The sequence below is a fragment of the Sinohyriopsis cumingii genome, chromosome 5, assembly GCF_028554795.1.
Source record: "Sinohyriopsis cumingii isolate HCF-2022 chromosome 5, ASM2855479v2, whole genome shotgun sequence".
Classification (NCBI taxonomy): Eukaryota; Metazoa; Mollusca; class Bivalvia; order Unionida; family Unionidae; genus Sinohyriopsis; species Sinohyriopsis cumingii.
This window is the reverse complement of record NC_142965.1, coordinates 108,057,455-108,081,150: the sequence shown is the minus strand read 5'-3', so window position 1 is coordinate 108,081,150 and position 23,696 is coordinate 108,057,455. Positions and strand designations below refer to the sequence as shown.

The window sequence follows — 23,696 nt, the reverse complement described above, 5'->3', positions numbered from 1 at the left end:
GAATGTTAAAGTCCACAATTGAATCATCTTCTCGATGTTACGTTAAAAAGCTAAAGCAATATTCTGATATTTTAAAAAATGGCCAAATAAAAACAAACAATTACAAAATGTTATTCACATATGTATCCTCAGGTTCTTTTTTTAGATTCCAAATATTGCTTCAAAAGATTCAGTTGGAACTTGTAATTTTAATATATTTTTAAGATGGCAAAACATTGAATTATGTTTTTTTATTGCAGACAGTCTAGTGATAACAAAGTTACCAAGTTACTGAGCAAGGCTTCTTTTAAGAAGGAAAAGAAAGACCCCCTATGGAAATTTTCCAAAGAACCCCTGAAGAAACCGCTGCTCAAGAGGACAAGCCAAAGAGAAGATCTCCGCAGAGCTGCTGTTCGAGCTTTCCTATATATCCTTTTGACCTGAAAGAAATACAAACACGTAACAACAGTGTGTTATAAATTTGGAATGCAAAGGTGAAATCTTTCATTGATGCTGATATATTCACTTTTAATTGAACGTTTTGATGTTTAATGTTATATCTAAATAGCAAAGCATTTACTCTCTATTTCATTTTTATATATGCATTATGTACACACATTGGGGGATATATTGTGACCTGTTATTTATCCTTATCAGTCCACATGTGCATATGTTCCTCTGTCTGCCTATGTGTAGGTTTTATCTTGTAACCTGAACTTCATCAACACTGAAAGAAGAAGCACAATCCCATTTGGTATCTTGTGTCTACTGGAGGAGTGGATAACAATGAATGTATCAATTCCTGGATTAGCCCAAGGAGTGGATAACAATAAATGTATCAATACCTGGATTAGCCCAAGGAGTGGATAACAATAAATGTATCAATTCCTGGATTAGCCCAAGGAGTGGATAACAATAAATGTATCAATTCCTGCATTAGCCCAAGAGGCAGGAAAGCAGATCAGATGTCATATGTTCAAATTTAATATGTAGGCTTCCTAGTAGCTATTACTGTCTACTGTGATTAAGATCATATTTGTATGTTTTACATAAATGACAAGGAAGGTTTTAAATACAGGACATAGCCTATCAAAGGAAGGCAAATAAAAGTGTGGATGGCTTTCTTCTATAGTTAAAGGTGTTGCCATTAAATTAGCAATGTTACAAACATGTCCTAACTTAGACATCAGAAACAAATATTAGAAGAGACTTTTATGTTGTTTTGATTATTTACATGGTTGCAGATATGTAACAAACTGCTAATATATATATATTTATCAAAAGATGGACAATATTCAACTCATTTCATAAATTAGGTATTAAATTATTACGCATTTGAGATCATATATATATACACTGTTGTGATGACTCCTTAACAATGTTACCCATACTACAATACATGGGCGATGCCCCAAATACAGAAAATGCAACAGATCTGGTGATTGCCAATGAAGGTGTACTCGACCCTGCCATTTGCAATGTGAGTCAGAACTTTACTTCTAGCATTTATTATTTTATTGCAAGTCAGGACTCAAAATATATTTTGTTTTCCATTTTTATAAATTTGTCTTTTTTACTGATGAATTTAATCTTTTTGCATGTATAGATTTAATTGATATTTCCAAATTTATATTTTTTCTATGAAGTCAAACACTTTGGTTTTGGATCTTGTTAAGAAGATGCTTTACCATGGAAACAATTCAGAACTCAAGAGGAAGAATTTATTTGATTGGGCAAGAATTTTGGATTTATAGGGATTGAACTGGATGAAAACTGAATGGGAGTAAAATCTCATTTCGAATGCAGCATCTGATTGTAGATTTTTTTAATTCAGTCATGGAATGATAAACTGCTAATATATGGAATGAATACCTATAAATAACTGTTTCCATCTGTGTACATGTTTCGCTTCTATCTGTGTGTGGCAATAACAGAAATTCATTATTAGCTACAATGGCTGGTATCTGTATATAGCTTGAGTCCAGTCCTTTGTTGCTTACACTAAATTTAGCTTTCCAATTCACCTCCACTATATTTATTTCTTTTTTTGTTTGAAGACTCATAAATGTTAAACAAACATTAATGGCAGGTGACATGAGATGCTGTCAATTATAATTTTTAAATGTTTGAGCAAATGTGGAATTTTGCTTGGAAAGTCTGCTACTTTTTACTCTCAAGATGAAAAGACAGTAATGTACTTTCCATGCTTTAGAGACATAGGTAACGATTTCAGACATGCCCAAGCTCGATATCAATTAATACTATCGCAGGATCCCTCAAGCAAACATACAATATGACCCCAAAAAACAAAGTACAATGAAATACATGTACCATATTTATCTAGTAAATATACTTTGGTATTTCTTTTTTCCCTTAACCTTATGTCTCTTTCATGGATGAAAAGTCATATCTAGTTCAATTAAATTTTACATGCATGAAGCCCAGTGATTAAAATTATTGCCAAAAATCTCTTGATGCAAATCCATAAGCTTAATCCCACTGAGAATCCTGCTTAATCCCACTAAGAATCCTGCTTAATCCCACTGAGAATCCTGCTTAATCCCACTAAGAATCCTGCTTAATCCCACTGAGAATCCTGCTTAATCCCACTAATAATCCTACTTAATCCCACTGAGAATTCTGCTTAATCCCACTAAGAATCCTGGTAATAAGGTATTTCTAAGAATCCTGCTAATAAGGTATTTCAGAATTTTTCAAAGCAGCTGGAATCGATGCTTTTAGACTTGTAAACATTCTGGCCAGCCTTACACGCCCTATTGATGTGTCCTATAAAATACATATGAGTCAATTTAATTTGCATGAAACTGAAATAAATGCCTCCTTAACCAACCAAAACTGATGTAACAAAAGATCTATGTGTCTTGCTAACACAGACATGAGTAACCAGTTTTTGAATGATGAAATCATAAGTACATGTATGAGAATCCATATAAAATTAAAGAATAATACGTGTGAAATTATTATCATTCTCTCTTTCTTAATATAGTCTCTGGACACTTTAACTCTGTTATTAACATAACTTTCTTGTTTTCAAGACTGGTATAGTACCTTCAACATGGATGAAAGAATTGTTCTTCGCGTTTATAAAAACAAAATTCAACATTTTGTATACTGACAGCTTAAGAGATACAAACTTACTGAGCTGTATTGGAAAAAACTACTCACTGTTGTCTTTAAGATTAAATTGGCATGTAGAAAGTTTGTGAATGCTACTAGTGTTAGTTTTTGATAAGGTTCTAGTGTAAACAATCTTACATTGATTCTAAAGTACTGTATAAAAATATACATTTTAGAAAAGAAACCAAAACTATGTTGTGTTTTATTAATTGTAAAAAGGCATTCAGCTTCTGCATGATGAAGCTTAAAAAATATTTTTAAAGTTATATATTGTATGTATCCAGAAGGCAAAGCATGAATAAAACAATAAAACAGACATCCCGATATTGTCATTTGCAGTATAGGTGTTCACCAAGGTGAAAACCTTGTGCCAATATTATTTCTACTATTTATCAGTGACTTAATAGATTTATTTTTAAATTCTTATGATGGACTAACTAGAATCATAACATAATTCATCAGACCTTTGATTATAAGAAAGTAGTATAGGGCTTTTTTGTCTTCATTTTTTGCCATTTGCTGGTCTTGCCATAATATTGACCGAGCCAGACAAGGAACTCCATGATGGTTTGAATGCCCCACATCTATACTGTCTTACTAAGTCTCTAGTAATAAATGCAAGCAAATCCAAAGTTTTATTTCTTTTTCCTGAAGATAAACATTTTACTTTTAATGGTTATATAAATTGTAAATTTTTTTAATAATCTGTATTGCTTAAGTTAAGTGTCAGATCTAATTACACTGGCAAGCTTGACAAAATAACGTTTAACTGAATAAGATTCAATAACATTGTATGCAACACTAAGAAAATGTAAGGAGCTCTGATTATCACATGATAAAATGTCATGCACAGGATTACTCCACTTACCAGCTCACATGATTGGAATTTATCATGACTGGACAGTATCTATAAAGAAAATGTTGCACCAGAAGATCAGCATTTTAATTTTCCAAGTCTTTTCTGCCCTTCAGGACAATGCTGAGATGATCAGAAAGTGAGAGCATTTAGCAATAGATGCTTCTTTATTTATGAAAGTGGGTGATTATCAATGATACATATATATGAAGAAATTCAATATACAACATAATTTACTCCTATGACAACCACCATGGCATCTCCTTACTGTCAGTAACCAGCAAATTCCTCACCAGAATTCTGAAGAATTGTCTTGTGCATCACATCAATCAAGGCTCCAGTCTGAGAGTTAGTGTGCCATCCAGAAAATACTAGTACCAAAAGACGACAGGGATGATGCACCATCCTGATCAGGAAGGCCTTTAGCAGATCCTACCATCACATTTCATGGTCAGTCCTTTCTGGCTATGGACAAGTTCACCTATATAGGCAGCACACTGTCATGTCAAGTCAACATTGATGATGAAACCAAAGCCAGAATTTCTCAAGAAAGTATGGCTTTTGCAGACTACTGCTAAATGTAGAGCAGCACAAAGTTATCAGTTTACAAACAAAACCAAATGTCTACAAACCCATTGTGTTCCCAACCCTACAGGATGAATATGAAACCTGGACAGTGTATAGATGCCATGGAAAGACGCTGAGCCATTTTTACATGGACTGCCTGAGGAACCTGATGAGAACAAAATGGCAGGACAGGGTCCCAGACCTTGAACTTCTTACAGAGGCAGACATTTACAGCATTCACACTCTGCTAATGAAATCATAGTTGAAATGGGTAGGCGATGCCACCAGGATGTCACAACAGCAACTGTCAAAGAAAATCAATGGCTAGTTGAGAAATCTCAAGGTGTTTGGAAAACATGCTTCAAAATTCCCTCAAGTCATTCTTGATTCACTTCAATGTTGACCTATAGTCTTGGGAAGATCTTGCACATGACTGCTCTACCTAGCAGTCTCAATAATATTAGAGCTTCAGACTTTTAATTCAGGAGCATTGCAGAGGCATTGCAGAACTGCAAACAGCATATCTCAGAACTGCAGCAATCCTTGATCAAGAACACCAATGTGGCATCTCATGTCTAGTGTGCCACAGACAGTTCAGACAACAAATTTGCCTGACAGCCACTCAGGGGCTCACAGAAATCCAACTAGTTAGTGTTGTCATGGTCATATTCAGACTCGAAGCAAGAACAGCAGAGGGAATTTAAGGTCAATATGAAAGGCAATTTTTCAAATATTTCCATTTGCCATCATCACATTCTAAGGATTATTGCAAATTTTGCCTGTCAAATAATATAGGTGAAAGATCCCATGTCAAGGTGTATCAAGTTGTGGTGATTTGACTGGCTGGGTCAAAACTGATGTACTGTGTCATTTGTTTGATGCAGTGGTTGGTCTAGGGTATGATAATGATGTGTGGGGTTCTGAAAAGCTAGATATTATATACCGGTAATCATTTGATTCGAAAATTTTGTGAATGCTGCTGACATTAATAATGTCAATATAGATCTGCATGATATGGGGTGAACATGGTATACAACCACTTAATTTATAGATTAAATAAAGAAGATGAATTATTAGAACATAATTATTGCATCTGTCTTTTAAAATAGCAAAACTCATGTACAAAGTACTACATTAAAATGCATAATCATAAAATATTTTGGAGTCTGATTATACCAAGTGAAGATTGATCATACAAAATTAAATCTGATTTGAAGTGTAATTATACCAAATAAAGTCTGATTTGAAGTCTGATTATACCAAATGAAGTCTGATTATACCAAATGAAGTCTGATTACACCAAATGACATATGGACTGTTGAAAATGATAAGTATTATATAGAAAAATGAACAGCAATATAAAGAGAAATGAACAGTAATACATGGAAAAATTAATAGTAATAAATAGAAAAATCGAAAGTAATGCAAAGAAAAATGAACAGTAATACATGGAAAAATTAATAGTAATAAATAGAAAAATCGAAAGTAATGCAAAGAAAAATGAACAGTAATACATGGAAAAATTAATAGTAATAAATAGAAAAATTCAAAGTAATGCAAAGAAAAATGAACAGTAATAAATTGAAAAATGAACAGTAATGTATAGAACATGTTCATGTTTTTGACAAGAATGGAAATATTTAATTTGTACCTGAAGTAACTACTCATATTCTGGACGGTCAGATAAAAACTTCTAGGACTATAACTACTCCTGAAATTCCTGTCTCTTCAGCTAGAACTAAGTCTCTCAAAATTCAAACGTATGAATCATAAAGTTAAAAGGAAGATTTATAAGGTATTCTAATAGAGGAGAGGAAATTTTATATTTGCACTTGGTAACGAATTTCATTATTTAATGAAATGTTGTTTCTTTGAAAATGAGAGAGGAAAAAAATCTTTGATAAATTCTATTACACATTTACATGAAAATAGTTGAATTACCTTTAGAAATTTATATACTTTGCTCTTACTTCTCTGCAATGTCCTCTAGGGAGCAGTGAATCAGAATGCCATGTTAACAATGATTTTAAATCAGTCTGCAGAAGCAATAAGGCAAAATTTAAATGTTTCAACTAATGTAATAAAACATACAGCATCTCTTTCTTTATTTAAATATCTTGTTCTCACTAATATTTCATTATCTAAGCAAAAAATGTGTACATATCAATGAAGAGGTTGCATGTCAGGACCTACAGCAACCAAATTCACCCTAAATAATGATTATTTTAATCTTGACCCTAGGCTACTTTCAATGGTTATTTAAGCTTGTCAAGAAGAGTTTACATTTTTGGCACATTATTTTCAAATAATCATAATGTGTTTTGTCATAAAAACCAATTTTTACAACAATGGGGAAAAATCACATAATTACAGTGTTTGATAAAACACATTTATTTGCTTTTTTTTTATTGACAGCGATATCTACGGGATGAAATTTACTGCCAGTTGATCAAGCAACTTACCCAAAACCCAGACAAGTAAGTACCTTTTTAGCGCCTGTAAAATGTTATTGGTCACTTTGGCAAGCTACTGTAAACCTGAATTTTAGGCATTATTAATATTTTTATCCACATAGTGAGAATTTTGTATTGCTATCACTCTGTTGTTGATGCCAAACATTTTCAACATTAAGACTTGACAACATATTTGGAAAATTATATTGCATATTGTGAGATATGGTGTTGTGCAGAACTCATTTTTTAATTGCTCATTAAATTATTTGTACATTCTTCAGTCCTACTCAGATGAATTTGAATGCTGTACAATACCTTGCCTTGCATCTGCAAATTGGATCACCATTTATTTGTATATCTTTATATAAATCAGAGTACAATTTTAGTAGAAATTCTATAAAAAGTGGACACTGGTGTTTCCTTGTACCAAATAGAAATGAGAGATTTGGAAACTTTTTGCAATGTGTGTCTTGTGTGTGTGTGTGTGTGTGTGTGTGTGTGTGTGTGTGTGTGTGTTCGAAACGGACCTTTGTACCATTATGAAACTGAATGTTCATCAATTTACTTAATTTAGCAAGTTTGCAACAACAAATTTAATTGATTGGTGATTGGTCACATACATGCTATGTTATGTACCTATTAAAATGAATAAGTTCAGCATCAGTTTAAGTGTATTGCTAATTATGAAATATTTTATGCCAGTAAATATTTTGTGATTTAGAGTATTACTTGTTTATTAGATCAAGAGTTCCTTGTTCAACAATGGAATATATGCATGAAACCGTGAATAGCAATGGGGTAGCATATAATACCACATTTGAAGGAAAACAATACCTAATTTTGTTCAGTTAGGTGCAAATTAACTTAGAAATTGACATACATGCCATTTCCATAACAGTCATGGGGGGAAAAAACCTAATTTTTTTATATTTAGGGACCTTTTCCTCAAGTACTACATTTATTTGTAGTCTGAGGAGGATAATGTCAGTTAATTGATTGAAAGATGACTACTATTGGAACTCTTATGCTCTTGAAGATCGAGTGAGGCAAGAGGCTGGCAGTTGTTTTGGTTCCTGTGTACTTCAGCATTCCCGCAAAATGAGCTGTTTGAGGAAATTGAACAATTTCTCAAGTCTAACAAACACCCACTAGCTAAGCGGTGTTTATCAAGAATACAAATAACAAAACAGTAAGTACTATCTGAATATTATCTGTTTATAAATTTGGAGTAGTTTATAATTTAGCACCACCATTGCTGATTTTTAATTATATAATAGGCATTAACAAATGTGTAAAGATCTACTGATAGAATATCCAGTATTCCCATATATTTTTTATATTTTCTTGCATTAACTTTACCTACAGAGACAGAGATGTTGTTAGTGGCAACAAAAAAATTACTATTACTGGCTGAAATAGTCATATTCATGAAATAGTTTGTGCTGTGGACCTGATCTTGTGCATTGTAACCATGCAGAAATATAGACTTGTATTTAAAAAACATAAAAAATAAAAACAGTTAAACACTCCTTACACAGTGGATGCATTGTATAATGATCACATGTAATTTTGTTTTTATTTCATTATTTACATATTTATTTATTTGTTTATTTATTTATTTTAGGGATGGTGGCCGAACCTACCCACCACACTATCTTGAGCATGAAACCATGGCAACTCACTCTTCTATCACCAACTATCACGTTCTGTTTCCAGACCAGTCTCAGATGGTGTGTAGATTCTTTGTTTATTCTTTACTGATACCTTTTTACTACCCTTGCCATTATGATCTTGTCAAATTTTCCAAATAAGAATTTAGTTCAAAGTACATATCATGGACCTCTCAGGTGGCCTAAGTGGTTAGAGCATCTGCCTCGGATGCATGAGTTTGCGGGTTTGAATCCCAGTTGAGCCATACCAAAGACTTCTAAAATTGGTACTAGCAGCTGCTTCACTTGCCACTCAGCAGTAGAAGATTAGTGTTACGGCTTGTCAGCCTGGTGTTGGGACAGTGTGACTGAGTGGGACATGATGCTATATGCCTGCGGTATGATGTCCCAGTGCTAGACATCAGTATGAACTGCCACACTGAAAACATGATATTGAAATGATGAAAATTGTTAAAGCTATGTCAAAAAATCTAAATCTGGCACACACACACATATATCATCATAAGATTTCTTTGTTTAAAAAACATTGTCCTCCATAACAACAAAACACCCTGATCTGCAATTGCATAATGTCATGGTAGATTAGGGTCTATATTGTTTTTTCTACTGATTACTCCTAACACACTGCACAGAGTGACCCAGATCTGCCAACAAATTATGCAATGGCAGATCTAGGTATATGCAGATTGAATTTTGATTCAACTTGTTAGTACATAGGGTATTTGTCTTTTGCATAGTCCAGAGAGAAATTCTTTGAATTTTGAAAACATGAAGGCATTTTGCATTGTTTTATGCATCATATGTCTTTCAACAGAAATGGAAACAAAATTACAAAGATATGGAAAAACAGAATGTTTTTCTTGATTATTGTTTGTGGTTTACAATATAAAAGAGCAATGATGAGCTGCTTACCAATGATTTTATTTCTTAAAAAAGTTATAAGTCCTGTGTTTTTATACACCTGGATACAGGGAAACCTGCAGATGTGTTCATTTTAACGATGTTGCTGTTTCTAACTTTATTCAGAAAATTGAGGCGGATGCAAGCACTAGGATTGTGGACATCAAGAAAGAGGTCATTGAACAGCTGAAGCTGAAGGGAGGTGACGAATATGGACTATTCTTTGGACTTCGAGATAAAGGTTGAAGGCTTTACGTTTTGCATTTCCAGTTTTCATGAGCACTTTTCATTAGGAGTTCTTTCTGCTCTTCTTCTCTAAATCTTGACAAACAAGTTACATTAAAACGTAATTTGGTTGAGCTCATCTTCAGGATGTTTCATGATGTTTCTGAAGCTGTCATCAAATGAAATTAACAGTTTGGTAAAGAGATCATCAGAGATTAGCTTCGTTTAAAAAACTCTAAATCATTTAATCGCAGAAGTCTGTTTAAGTTCCTTTACACAAAATTCATAAAGCTCTTTCACCAAATTGTTTTAAAAATTATATATTTACTTTATCAAAATATTATCAAGAGACTTGCCAATTTATTGTAATATGCAGGATATATGGAGATTTAAACCAGAATTTGAAACAGGATCACAGTACTACAGAAGAATAGATTTGATTGCATTTGTGTAAAAATTGTCTGAACTTATTTAAATTTTACACCTTTTGTATGTCACATAATATTTTGATGGAATCAAGATATACTGATATGATTTATGCATGAATGCTACAAGTGGTTATGTTTGATATATGGCTTCTGAACACCTACCACTGATATGTGGCTACTGTGGTATATTCTCAACACCTACCACTGATACAGCTGTGCCATAAGGAGGCTGGATCTGTAGTGCGATCAAGAAATCTGATGCTGTTGTTCATCCTTCATGGGCAAAGATGACCATGACACACTTTGCAGGAGATTCAACTTGGGATTACATGATCAAAAGAGGATTGTGCTACAATTCTAAGATTTACACTGCTTGTGTTTTAAGCACTGTATCTGCAACTTCTCAGTTCAAAATCATTAGTTCCAGTATGGATTAGACTGCACCAGGTGGAGCAATGTGAGAGATCCTCCCAAGAGTCAGGGTCAGTGTTCAAGTGTTTCAAGGATGATTTGAGGAAATCTTTGCAGTGTTCCTTTTGGCCACCATGATGATCTTCTTTGATAGTAGCTCTTCTGATATCCAAGTGACAGGGCATGCCATCTTAAGAAACATTATATGAAAATGTAAATAGAAGTTTTCCCTAATCAACGTTTTATAAGAACCATCCCTAAATCAATTTTCTGTAATAAACTATTATATAATTTCAGTTGTCAATGCTAATGACAGAGATTTTTTATTCGACAACATTATTCACGTGCAGAGATATTATGTGAAGAATCCTGAGTCTGCAGCATCAAATGTAACGAGTAAGTAAAATCATCAAGATCATATTTATGAGAGGAATGAAGAAAATTCAATTGTATTTTGCTAAAGAATTCAGGAGCAATTTTGTTTACAGACCCATAACATCATCTACGACTGAGTCAATAAAATAATATATAAAAATCATTAACACCAGAAAACGTTATATGAAACGAGCATGTTCTTAATCACTGTAAATTAAATTCTTCTTTTAGCCTCTTTTGTTAATCTTCTTTTATTAAAAAGACATTGTCCTTAAAAAGCTGATGACTTGTTTGAAGAAACACACATGATTTGATTATTAAATGATTGACTTTGCAGTTTTTCTTGAAGTATCACAAACAAAAAAATCCAGAAGTCAAAAGAAAATTATAATTTTTGAAAGAAATAAAATTGTAGCATTATGTTTCTGCATTTTGTGATTTATTTGTTTACAATTATTAACTTGACTAATGAATGTATTTATAACAATGTAACAATGTAACCAGATGATTCTACTGGAGATACCATGTCACCACCACCTGTCCTGATATTCATGAAGAAGCTGTGGACAAATGCCACACCTGGGGTTGAAAAAGTAGCAGATGTTAAATTCCACTTCCCACAGGTGGGTAAAAGAAATAACCAACAATGTGCATTGTATAGTAATATTGTGGGAAATACCCATAAAATTAATAACCCACTATGTACATTGTATAGTAATACTGTGGTAAATGCCCATTCAATTAATAACCCACTATGTGCATTGTATAGTACTGTGGGAAATGTCCATAAAATTAATAACCCACTATTTACATTGTCTTGTAATATTGTGGGAAATGTTCATAAATAATAACTCACTAAGTGCATTGTATAGTAATTCTGTGGGAAATGCCCATAAAATTAATAACCCACTATGTACATTTTATTGTAATACTTTGGGAAATACCCATTAAATTAATAACCCACTATGAACTTATGGGATGGTCTGTTGTCTATCTTCCATTCATCTGCTAGGAAAAGTTTGTTATATTTACAACTTGGAGGATTACTTTGAAACTTTACACACACATTTATCCCAAGGTCTAGTTGGTCCTAAATGAAAATAGCTGCCACAATGACTATTTTGATAATCTTATTATTGCTACTCTTTCTAAATGGAAAGACATATTGACGTGGAGTTTTCACCAGATTACTTGTCATGATGTTGGTCCTAATTGAAAATGGCTTTAATCTGAAATCCAGTGGAGTGGCCTTACAAGTCTTCTTGTCATGAATCCACATAAATAGAAAGTCATACCAACATGAGGTTTTCACCAGAAGCCTTCTTATGGTGCCTAGTTGGCCTAAATGAAAATAGTACAGGCACAGAGCTCACTTTCTTGAAATTCTTGTTTTCGCTACTCATCATAAATGCATGGTCATATCAACATGGGGATTGTTTTCCAAGATGACTTATTATCCTGTTGGTCATCTATCTTGGTGGCCATCTTGAAAATCTTATTATCACCAAAGAATATCAGATGGGGTTTCAACACTTATCATGGATTCTTAAATCCTGCTCAGCCAGTAGAGTGCAAGTTCCTTCAAGGGAGTTGTATCAGCAAACAATGTCCATGTTAAAAATGGATACAATTCCCTTGCCTTCTCACTCTCTCTCTCTCTCTCTCTCTTTCTCTCTCTGGTTGTTTATGTACTGTATAATTAATTTACATGGTTCAAGACTTCATAAATCTTGTAAATAGGAGGTTAATTTTTAAAAGGTAATATTTTAGTAATTATGACAAAACAAAGAGTCTTTTGAAAAGTGTTAATAATTTTAGTTTGTTGCATGCATCTATTCCTACAGGAGCAGCAGAACTTTTTACGAGGCTACCACAAAATTAGTGAACAGCGTATTGCAGAAATAGCTTGTCTTTTATTTAGGGCCAAATACGGCGAGGAAAAGCAGCCACTAGATCATATTGTGTAAGAATATATTTATCATGTTCCCAAAATGTAAGGTAGATACTTGAGCTTAATAAAAACTAATTTATACTATTAATAAATGTTACATTTCTTGAACTACACATAATTTTTATTTTGTATTTTCTGTGTGTGTCTTCAGAGTTCATCAAAGTTGATAGGCAAATATTGCATCACATTTTTTTAAAATGTATGTCTTTCAGACAAAATTAGTAAAATTTACTGTTAAATTGAAGCTATATTTCATTACATTTTAATTAATTTAAGGAGGAATTACTCGGCCATTGAAAATCATTGGTTTATTCATGATGCTTTTATTCCATTGCATCATCTTGGTTTGTTCAGTCATTATTAATTTATTTAGTCATTATTCATTTATTAGCCATTATATATTTATTTAGTCATTATACACTTATTTAGTCATTTCTATATTTTTTACCACAGAAATGTTCTTCCGTCCTTGATTCCCAGGACAGCGGTTGAGAAAAAAAGTCCAGATGAGTGGAAGAAGGTAAGGAACTCATTGTAAAACTTACATTCAGTTCAAAATGTCATAAAAAGTCCAGATGAGTGGAAGAAGGTAAGGAACTCATTGTAAAACTTACATTCAGTTCAAAATGTTATAAAAAGTCCAGATGAGTGGAGGAAGGTAAGGAACTCATTGTAAAACTTACATTCAGTTTAAAATGTCATAAAAAGTCCAGATGAGTGGAAGAAGGTAAGAAACTCATTGTAAAACTTACATTCAGTTCAAAATGACATGCTCATTATCATGCACTGTCAAATTACAAAGGATTGACAACTTCCAACTCTTTATATTTTACTATTTTGAAGTGATGGGTGACAGAACTTGGGTGATTAATGGATCTAAAGCTGCCCCCACTGGGTCTAAAGCTGTCTATAAAAGGTATAAAGCCAGCCCCCAATGTGTATAAAGCTTCCCCAATGCATATAAAGCTGCCCCCTAATGGGTCTAAAGCTGCCCCCTAATGGGTATAAAGTTGCCCCTGATGGGTTTTGATTAGTTGGATTATAGTGGTGTACACACATTGTGCATATACCCTGATGGGTATAAAACTGTCCCTAATGGGTATAAAGTTGCCCCTAATGGGTCTGAAGCTGTCCCCAATGGTTATCAAGCTGCCCGCAATGGATATAAAGCTGCTCCCAATGGGTAAAAAGTTGCCACAAATGGGTATAAAGCTTCCCCCAATGGGTATAGAGCTAGCCCATGTCATTTGCAACTTAATGCTTTATCTAACAAGGGTCATGTCACTCAGACAAAGGATTTCTTGTTCCCAAAGGAGCAAGATTACTTCAAGAATTGTTCCGTTGCTAATTTTACTGTGTGCAAGTGGGGCCCTAGAAGGCCAAAAGGTCTAAGATGCTCACCATTACAGATCACTGCCATCTCACCTCTGTCTGTATGGGTTTGAGTCTTGGACTTGGATAATATAGGTATGTGAGAAAGTCTGCCAGTAACTTCATGTGACTTGCTGGTTCTTCCCAGGGGTTCTTCCTTTATTTTCTTCCACCAAATACATGTATCCAGGTTGCCATGTATATCATATTATGTGCCGAAAAATGGTGTTAAATCCGTAACAACAGTAATTATATAATTCTTTGAATTCTAATTCAAATAGAATTAAAAAGATGAATAATGACATCTCTGAAAATAGATTTATTGTTTTCAAAAGCTGCTGCAGCAGATCTCAGCTTAGTATCATTGAGGTAGCATGCTACAATGCCATTATGCATCCACACCTTTATTAGCAAATAAAAGTTAGAAAGGTTTAATTGTAAGCAGCAATTTCATATAATACAAAGAGAGCATCTAAATTGTGTGCATTGTTGAAAATTATGTACTGTAAACCATACAATTTTTCTAAGAATTATATTTTTAATAGTTGGAAAACAACATTTGATGAAATTGTATCCATGTCAAGAGTCTCTGATATAACACAGTACATATGGTATAACATAGTACATACAGTATAACATAGTACATACAGTATAACATAGTACATATAGTATAACATAGTATATATAGTATAACATAGTTCATACAGTATAACATAGTACATACAGTATAACATAGTATATATAGTATAACATAGTACATATAGTATAACATAGTACATATAGTATAACATAGTTCATACAGTATAACATAGTACATACAGCATAACATAGTACATACAGTATAACATAGTACATACAGTATAACATAGTACATACGGTATAACATAGTACATACAGTATAACATAGTACATATAGTATAACATAGTACATACAGTATAACACAGTACATACCATACAATGAAATTAATTACAAACATTACAACATAGTACATACAGTATAACATAGTTCCAACATTACATGATACAAACATTACAACATGGTACATGCATTACAATATAGTAAACACTTTACAAGAATGTGCAAGCATTACAACATGGTACAAAGATTGCAACATGGTACAAACATTACAGAATGGTACATACATTAAAATAAATTAAATAAATTGCAATGTGGTAAATGAATTACAATATAGTACAAACATTACAACAAAATACAGACATTAGAACACAGTAGAATCATTGCAACATAGTACATGTATTGCAACATAGCACATACATTAAATGTATGCTGTAGTCCAATTTGGTATCTCAATCCCCCTCCATACCCAAAGAAACAAAACTTGAGGAATTAACAAACTTAATGAAATTTTAATGAGTCCTGACCCAAAACAATATTTTGCAAAAAAATCCTTCTCTACTGTCTTTGAAAAAACAACTATATATTGCTGTTTAACAAAAGTTATCAACTTTGATTTTCCTCTCAAATTTCTTTAATTGTAGGAACTGCAATCTCATTTGGAGAAAGTCCATTTCCCTAACAAAGATGATGGAAAAGTGGCTTTCTTGAAAGAAATGAGTAAGCTGGATACATACGGATCAGTATTCTTTGAAGTAAAGGTATGTCATAAAAAATAACTCTTTTATTACAAACTATTTATTAGCATGTAATTCCTGTCTGATATATAGAATCACTGGCATAATATCAATTTATAATTCTAATGACTTATCATTTTATAGTTTACTGATTACTGTTATGGACAGTCTACAAGCTCTTTCAAATATGCATTTTATAGTTTAATGATTACTGATATGGACAGTCTACAAGCTCTTTCAAATATGCATTTTATAGTTTAATAATTACTGATATGGACAGTCTACAAGCTCTTTCAAATATGCATTTTTTTTTCAGCAAAGAGGATCAAAAAACATACCCAAAAACTTAACAGTGGCTGTCAACATAAATGGAGTCCTCTTGATAGATCCCTCTACAAAGGTACGTCTAAATAATATTTTTTAACAGATTTTAATCTTGTTCATGCAAAATACAAACAAGTTTATATTTGTCACAGATGGACACTTTGATACTATATATACTCATTTATAAGTCGAATCCAACTGCAAATAGCATAGACCCAGATCTGCCACTTCATAATGCATTGGCAGATCAGGGTCTATTTTTGTTTTTGTTTTTCGTTCTACTAATAAGTCTCAACAAGCTGCACAGACCTAGACCTGCTGATTCATTTTATAATGGTAGATTTTGGGTCTAATTGCAACTTATAAGCAAGTACATATTTTAGGATTATAGAGTATTCAAGATAAGTACTCACAATTGCTTTAATTAGCACACACACATACCCTCTTTGCTGAAGAAGACTCATAACAATATCTAATATTAGTATGTGTCTTATTGCTTGCAATCCACAAGGGAGATAAGCAAATGCTATAACCTACCTTGAACTTTGTAAATTCCTTGGAACTTACTAACAAAGATACCTGGTATCTCTTTGTAGATTAACTCTGAGGGTTTAATCATTGTAAAAAATAGATCTTTATGTGTACTTTATTCAGTGTGACCATCTTGGCTGAGAGACTGCATCTTCAAAGTGTAGAGCGCAAGACACCACTAAAGGGAGCTAACTTTACTATTATGTACATGCAAATGATGGGCACAAAGTTGTTTACATAACTGTGCTTTTTATGAACTTTAACCTAATGAAACTGTCTCAATAATTTTTGAGGTGCATAGATAGTGTGGGTATTATGCTAAATACAGTAGCTAGCTGGTTCTCAGGAACTGTGAAGGAAATAACTGATAAATTTTTATTGTGATACATTTTTGTCAGAAATCAGACATGAAAAGTGTCCATTTGAATTTATGTCAAAGACATTCATGCATGCAGTATTTGTTATGCATGTTTGACATAAGAGTTCATCACAGCAATGAAACCTGTCTATAAAGGAGTCAGAGGCCATGACAATTTAGTCCTTTATATGCAGAAGTCTTATATGGAAGCTTTCTTTTTAACAGGAGTAACTGAAGTTAACATTTCCATGGAAGTTTCCCTATTAACAAGAGTAACTGGAAGTTAACATTTCCATGGAAGCTTCCTATTAACAAGAGTTTCTGGAAGCTAAAAATTCCACGGAAGCTTCTCTTTTAGCATGAGTCACTGGAAGCTCTTTCAGCTTATACATGTACATACAAATATGTAAGTTTTCAAAACCCAAATAATAGCTTAAAAACTTGTAGTTCATCCTTCAGTCAATGAGGACCACTTTAGTCATCCAGTGTTTTATCAGGAACAAATGGTGTGTTGGTGCATAGCTGGCTGATGAGGCTGATGTGTGCCCTTAATGCTCTGTAGCATTGTGGACATGGGACGATAGCATTGCTGATCGGGGGGTTATTGGCTCAGGATTGTCTGGCCTGCCTCCATTGTTCTGCTGCAGCTGTCCTGTTAGCCTTGCAAGCTGCATCACCTTTAGTGATGGAAGGTGCTCACCTTTAGTGAGCTTAAAGACTACTAAATTAAGAACACAATGATATATAGATATTTTAGAGACTCAGAGACAAATATTATTGTATTCTTCACCGTATAAAATGCTTACATCAGCAAAAGCATAGACCCAAGTCTGTCCTCAAAGTTAATAATGAGCCATTTGATCAGGGTCTAGGTTACTCTGTTCTATTTACAATTTCAAGTGAACAGCATTGACCAAGATTGTCTGTGCCTCATGGGACAGCAGATCATGATCATTGTTGTTTGCAGTAGAGTGCACTTTACATGGAGATAAAGGTAGCAATGACCAACATTCAGATCATCCTTGGCCTAGAAAATGACCTCACATGTATATAGTAGCCATCTTAAGCTTTCCACAATTCCATAGTTGTTATGATGTCATCAACCTGAATGACTTCATAATGATTCAATAATTTGTCTTCACTAATAGCAACAGTGGCAATAGTTTTAAAAATATAATGATTTGCTTTCTTTTCATTAAATAGGGATAATATTAAATTATTGAATTGTATATACATCATTTGATTGTTGAAATAGTGCCAAATGATTGGGTGGGGTTGCCTGTATTTATTATGAGGATCTGTTCCTCACATTCTAGTTCATATTCTCATGCCAGTAAGTTACCAATTCGGAAACTATTACTACAGTTATGTCCGAGTCTCTTTCAGGCAGTTGAAATTATTCAACTCACATTGAAAAAACACAAGGATGTTCTTATCCTACTAATCAACATGTTTATTTATCGAAAATGAATATAAACTGATATATGGATAAAATAATGAACTCAATCCAGGAAGTCTAAAAATGCTGTGAGGTTCCAGTGGAAAATGTACAAGGCTGACACTAATTGTTTGATTTTATTGTGTAATGTACCGTACATAAAGAGACTATGGACATTTGTGACAATGGTAAGTGTCTGTTGTCTATAGTCTGAATATACCTCCCCATTTTTTGTTCCCCCATACTGATTTAAAAAACAAGAGGTACAAATGAGATAAAAGATGCACAGAACTTAGTCAGTTCATTTATTGATTTATAATTTCAAACTTAATAATGCCCAGGTGGAACCCTAACACTGTTATGGTCAGCGTGTTTCATTCCAAACAAAAGTTTTCAGCGTAAAAGAGGACCCTGTTCACCAGTCATTTCCTGTTCCTGGACAGTCCATTTTCAGCGAAGGGGTATAGGCATGACCACACGTGTATGGACATAAAAGGAAAATAACTATATCATCTGCTTCCTATATTTACAATGTCAAATCAAGCAATGAAAAGAATGACAACTACAAATTTGCCTTGCACATGGATTTAACAATTGGTATAATTTATATGTACAGGTGTGCAAAGGGATATAACTCTAAACTTTCAACATTATGGTAATTTACAGAATTATCCAGAAGTTACCAAATAGGAGCTATATCACAATTTTGTCTGAGGAAATCAAATCACCCATAGTGTATGCAACATGCTCCGTGTTAGTATGGAAAGTCCATTAAACATGAAAGGCACAGAGAATGCCAGTGTTAGGGCCACTCTGGTCAAATTTAGGTTAGAAATTATATATCAGTGAATGACTTGACTATTTTCTGCGCACTTTTTATCACATTAAAGATTTCCATTATTGACATCGGTAGGAGGGTACAAAATAAACAGGGAGGTATATTCATGCATAAATCGAGTCCATCTGTCAACAACATAGATTCTGATCTGCCACCACATAATGTACCTGCAGACTATGTCGCTCATTTTACTGATTAATCCTGACCATCAGCACAGACCCTTATCTGCCGGTGCTTTATGTGGTGGCAGATCTGGGTCTGTTCAGTTTGTGGTTGGGCTTGACTTATAAGTGAGTGTACATGGCACATGGGGAATTAAACTCATCTACTTTTGTAAAATCAATGTTTACTGTGCACCTCTAAATTACATGATTATTACATTATGACATCATCAGTATTACATGATTATTACATTATGACATCATCAATATTACATCACTTGAAGCCATTGTTTATCATAACTCTGTGAGAGATTGTAAGTAAAATTATCATTATCTGATTTGTTTTCTTCTGCAGAGTGTCCTAACAACCTATGGGTATGACAAGATTCCAAATTGGGCTTTTGATGAACACTCCTTCACCCTGGTGGTTGGTGAAAATCAGAATCTCACTAAAATCCATTTCGAAACCAATGTGGTAGGTTTTATAAAATTTCATCATTTTTTAAATTTTCCAATTTTTGTCTGACTTTTTTCCCACCCGCCTTCTTGCTTGTTTATTCTGATTATAAATATGTAAATGTTATGTAAATATAAATGGTATTGGGATGAATAACAATCTACCTTGACTAACCCAACTTGTACTTGATTATATGCAATTATACGTAGTCAGAAGATAACTGGCTTAATTCAAATGGATTCTAATGTAAATAAGTTAGCAACCATTTTAAAAATTATTTTTTATCTTCTTCATCTTCTTCGTCTTATTATTATTGCAATATTTATTTACTTTTGCTTGATTCCATCCTGCTAAAATATTTGAAAACTATTAAAGCAATGCTTTGCTTCTTTAAAATGCTTTTGCAGAAGGCACAATTCAGAACTTAACATATTTCGGAGAATACTGCTTTTAAATATATAAATATATTTACCCCCAAAATAGTCCTACCTCATTTTTTGATGAGTCAATATTAACTAAATTATATAATATATAATTATACCATATTCAAGAAAAATATATCCACATTTTAAAAAACCTTCTGAGTAGTAATACATTAATTGTAATTGACCACTCAAAGACAGCTGGACTATGCTAACACTTTTATTAGCTATCAGTCAGGTATTTCAACTAGAATCAACGCACTAAATGGATAGGATTCTTAGAACAAAAAAAAAACAAAAAATGACTGACTTGTATATGTCAGTAAGTAGTAGGCAGTGGACATAAAGGAGAGGTCTCTCACTATGTTGGTGTTATGGCAAGCCATAGAAATGTACTTCATTATAAGTGGTTGTCTTATATTGAGATAGGTTCAATGTCAAGAACTACATTAACAATAAAGGGAATCATGGCTTTAACTGTGCTATGTGAGGGATGGTTCTATACTGCAGTACTTTATTGTGAGGGACCACTGTATGGTACCATACAATTTCTTATTGACCTTAAATTGATAACTATTAACACCTGTTTATTTGCCAACCAAATGTTCCTACAGTATATAGTTCCTAGAAGATATACCTGCTTATAATAATAATAATAATGAGGAATTTGTATAGCGCCTAATCTTTAGAAGCTCTAAGCGCTTTACAACATTAGACAACACCTATAAGATAAAAAACATATAATAATATTATTACAAAAACAAACACCATGAAATTAGAAAAACATTAAAACATAAAAAACATGCTGAGAATATTTCAGGTAGGAAACATTATTAGGTCTTTAAGTTTGTTCTTGCAGTCGAAATAAGTGAGTTTTGAGAGCCCTCTTGAATGTGATCACTGTGTCTTTGTGTTAAGTTCAGTGGGCAATTCATTCCATGTTGCTGGGCCCTGGTGTGCAAAAGAACGCTGTCCATATGACTTTGTTTTTATAGTGGGAATAATGAGTATACGATTGTCAGAAGAGGAGCGTAAGTATCTTGCTGGTGTGTACACATGGGTGAGGTCGGATAGGTATGTTGGACTAGAGTCTAACAGTCAATCGTAGCACAGACAACAAATTTTGTGTTTGATTCTGGATTGAAAGGATAGCCAATGTAGGGTACAGAACGGCGGGGAGTTGTGCTCTGATCATGGTACTCTAAGTATGATCCGAGCAGCTGTGTTTTGAACATTCTGAAGTTTCTGGAGTAGATATTGAAATGAACCAGACAGAATTGAGTTACAATAGTCCAGTCTTGAAAGTACTAATGAACACACAAGTGTTTTAGTGGCATCAACTGAAAGATATTTGTGAATTGAGCTGATGCGTCTCAGCTCAAGATATGCAGGCTTGCATATGTTCAAGACATGTTGGTGCAATGTGAGAGTACTGTCCAGAGTAACACCTAGGTTTCGTACTGATTGTGTGAATTTAATGTTGGCATTGCTGATATTTATTGTTTGAGGTAAAGGATGTGAATGAGAAAGTCTTTTTGTTGTGATCAAAATGGCCTCAGTTTTATCATCATTCATCTGCGGTTTGTTACATGTCATCCATGATTTCACATCAGAAATGCACCTCTCTACACCTTGGATGGTAGCATCAACTTCAGTTGGGTGGCTAGATTTGTATATTTGGGTGTCATCAGCGTACAACTGGTGAGACACTGGATGATAATCTATGACACTTGAGAGCGACTGAGTGTACAGAATGAAGAGAACATGTCCAAGAACAGACCCATGTGGAACACCACAACATAGATCAACTGGGCTGGAGAGTATTCCATTTGCAGATACAATTTGTGTCCTGTTGACCAAGTAGGACTTGAACCACAGTAAGGCCGTATCATGAATGCCAAATACATGCTGGAGATGGTGAAGTAATATATCATGGTCTATTGTGTCAAATGCTGCAGACAAATCAAGGAGGGTGAGGACTGTAATCTTTCCACTATCCAACGCAGAGAGAATGTCATTAACTACTTTTAGAAGAGTAGATTCTGTACCATGGCAAGGGCGATATGCAGATTGTACATTGCTAAAAAGACTATTTGAATTTAGATGAGATACAAGCTGGGATATTACAACCTAGTTTTCTAAGATTTATTATATGAATGGGAGATTAGAAACTGGGCAGTAGTTCTTTAAATCGTTATGGTCTAGTGTTGGTATCTTCAGCAGAGGCTTTACAATGGCAGTTTTGAAAAATGATGGGAATTCCCCGGATGAGAGTGAGGTATTAATAACATCAGTTAGTGAAGGCAATACTGGATCTAAGCACTCAAGCAGCAGTGATGTTGGAAATGGATCAAGTTCACATGATTTTGGTGCACTCTTCATCACGATTGTACGTATGAAATCCATAGAGACAGGTTCAAATGCTGCTAATGGTTGCCTCTCAAATTCTGTATCCCAACTGTAAGGTGACGACGAGTCAATTGAAATTGTGGTGTCAAGCTTATCTCTAATGGTTTGTACTTTGTCATGGAAGAAATTTGCAAACATGTCCAGAAGGTCGACTGGAGAGAAGGTAGTTGGAAGTGGTGTTGATTTGTTCCTTGACATTAGCTTGTTAGTAATCTCGAAGAGCTCTTTGCAGCTGGAACTTTCCATGATCTTAACAGTGTAGTGGGCTGATTTCGCAGCATGGACTATATTTGTGACATTCTTCTTAGCGACTTCATAGATTTGATTATGAATAGTGGAAAGCCAGAGCCTCTCAGCTTTACGGCGGTCTCTTTTAGCAGTGCGAAGCTGGTCCCTAACACTGTTATACCATGGAGAACACTTTTGAATTGATACTCTGCACATTGTAGCTGGGGCATGTTTGTCAAGTAATGAACACAGACAGTTATTGAGTTGTTCTGCGGTAGGAGGTAAGCAAGTTATTAGGTTAACTTGGATGTCGTGCATTAGTTTGGTTCTATTTATCATACGGAGGTTCCTCTTAGTAGCAGATAAAGATGGAAGGTTGTTGTTGTTGTAGGGTTTAACGCCATTTTTCAGCACACGATAGGCTATGTATGGTGGCCAGTATTAATGGTGGAGGAAGGTTAGGGACTGATACGTTAAGATGGCATATAATGCAGAGGTGATCTGATGCAAGGTCATGGGATACCAGGTAGGACCGTAGAATGTTATCATCAGGTCTATGAAGAATCCAGTCTAAAATGTGACCATGTTTATGGGTGGGTTGGTGAACTGACT

The 23,696-nt window shown here is 33.9% G+C and overlaps 1 protein-coding gene across 3 annotated transcripts in view; it reads left to right on the top strand.

Annotated features, from left to right (window-relative positions):
* Nucleotides 1-23,696, top strand: part of LOC149799962 (myosin-VIIa-like) — a 104,848-nt gene that overhangs the window by 67,142 nt on the left and 14,010 nt on the right. For all 3 annotated transcript variants that reach the window (XM_089959463.1, XM_089959464.1, XM_089959465.1), the window contains exons 16-28: nt 240-406; nt 1,365-1,459; nt 6,956-7,017; nt 8,030-8,182; nt 8,618-8,723; nt 9,690-9,804; nt 10,925-11,023; nt 11,507-11,625; nt 12,847-12,965; nt 13,407-13,473; nt 15,826-15,942; nt 16,235-16,318; nt 19,924-20,043. In XM_089959463.1, the coding sequence (XP_089815589.1) occupies nt 240-406; nt 1,365-1,459; nt 6,956-7,017; nt 8,030-8,182; nt 8,618-8,723; nt 9,690-9,804; nt 10,925-11,023; nt 11,507-11,625; nt 12,847-12,965; nt 13,407-13,473; nt 15,826-15,942; nt 16,235-16,318; nt 19,924-20,043 (1,423 nt within the window). The remainder of the gene's footprint in view (nt 1-239; nt 407-1,364; nt 1,460-6,955; nt 7,018-8,029; nt 8,183-8,617; nt 8,724-9,689; nt 9,805-10,924; nt 11,024-11,506; nt 11,626-12,846; nt 12,966-13,406; nt 13,474-15,825; nt 15,943-16,234; nt 16,319-19,923; nt 20,044-23,696) is intronic.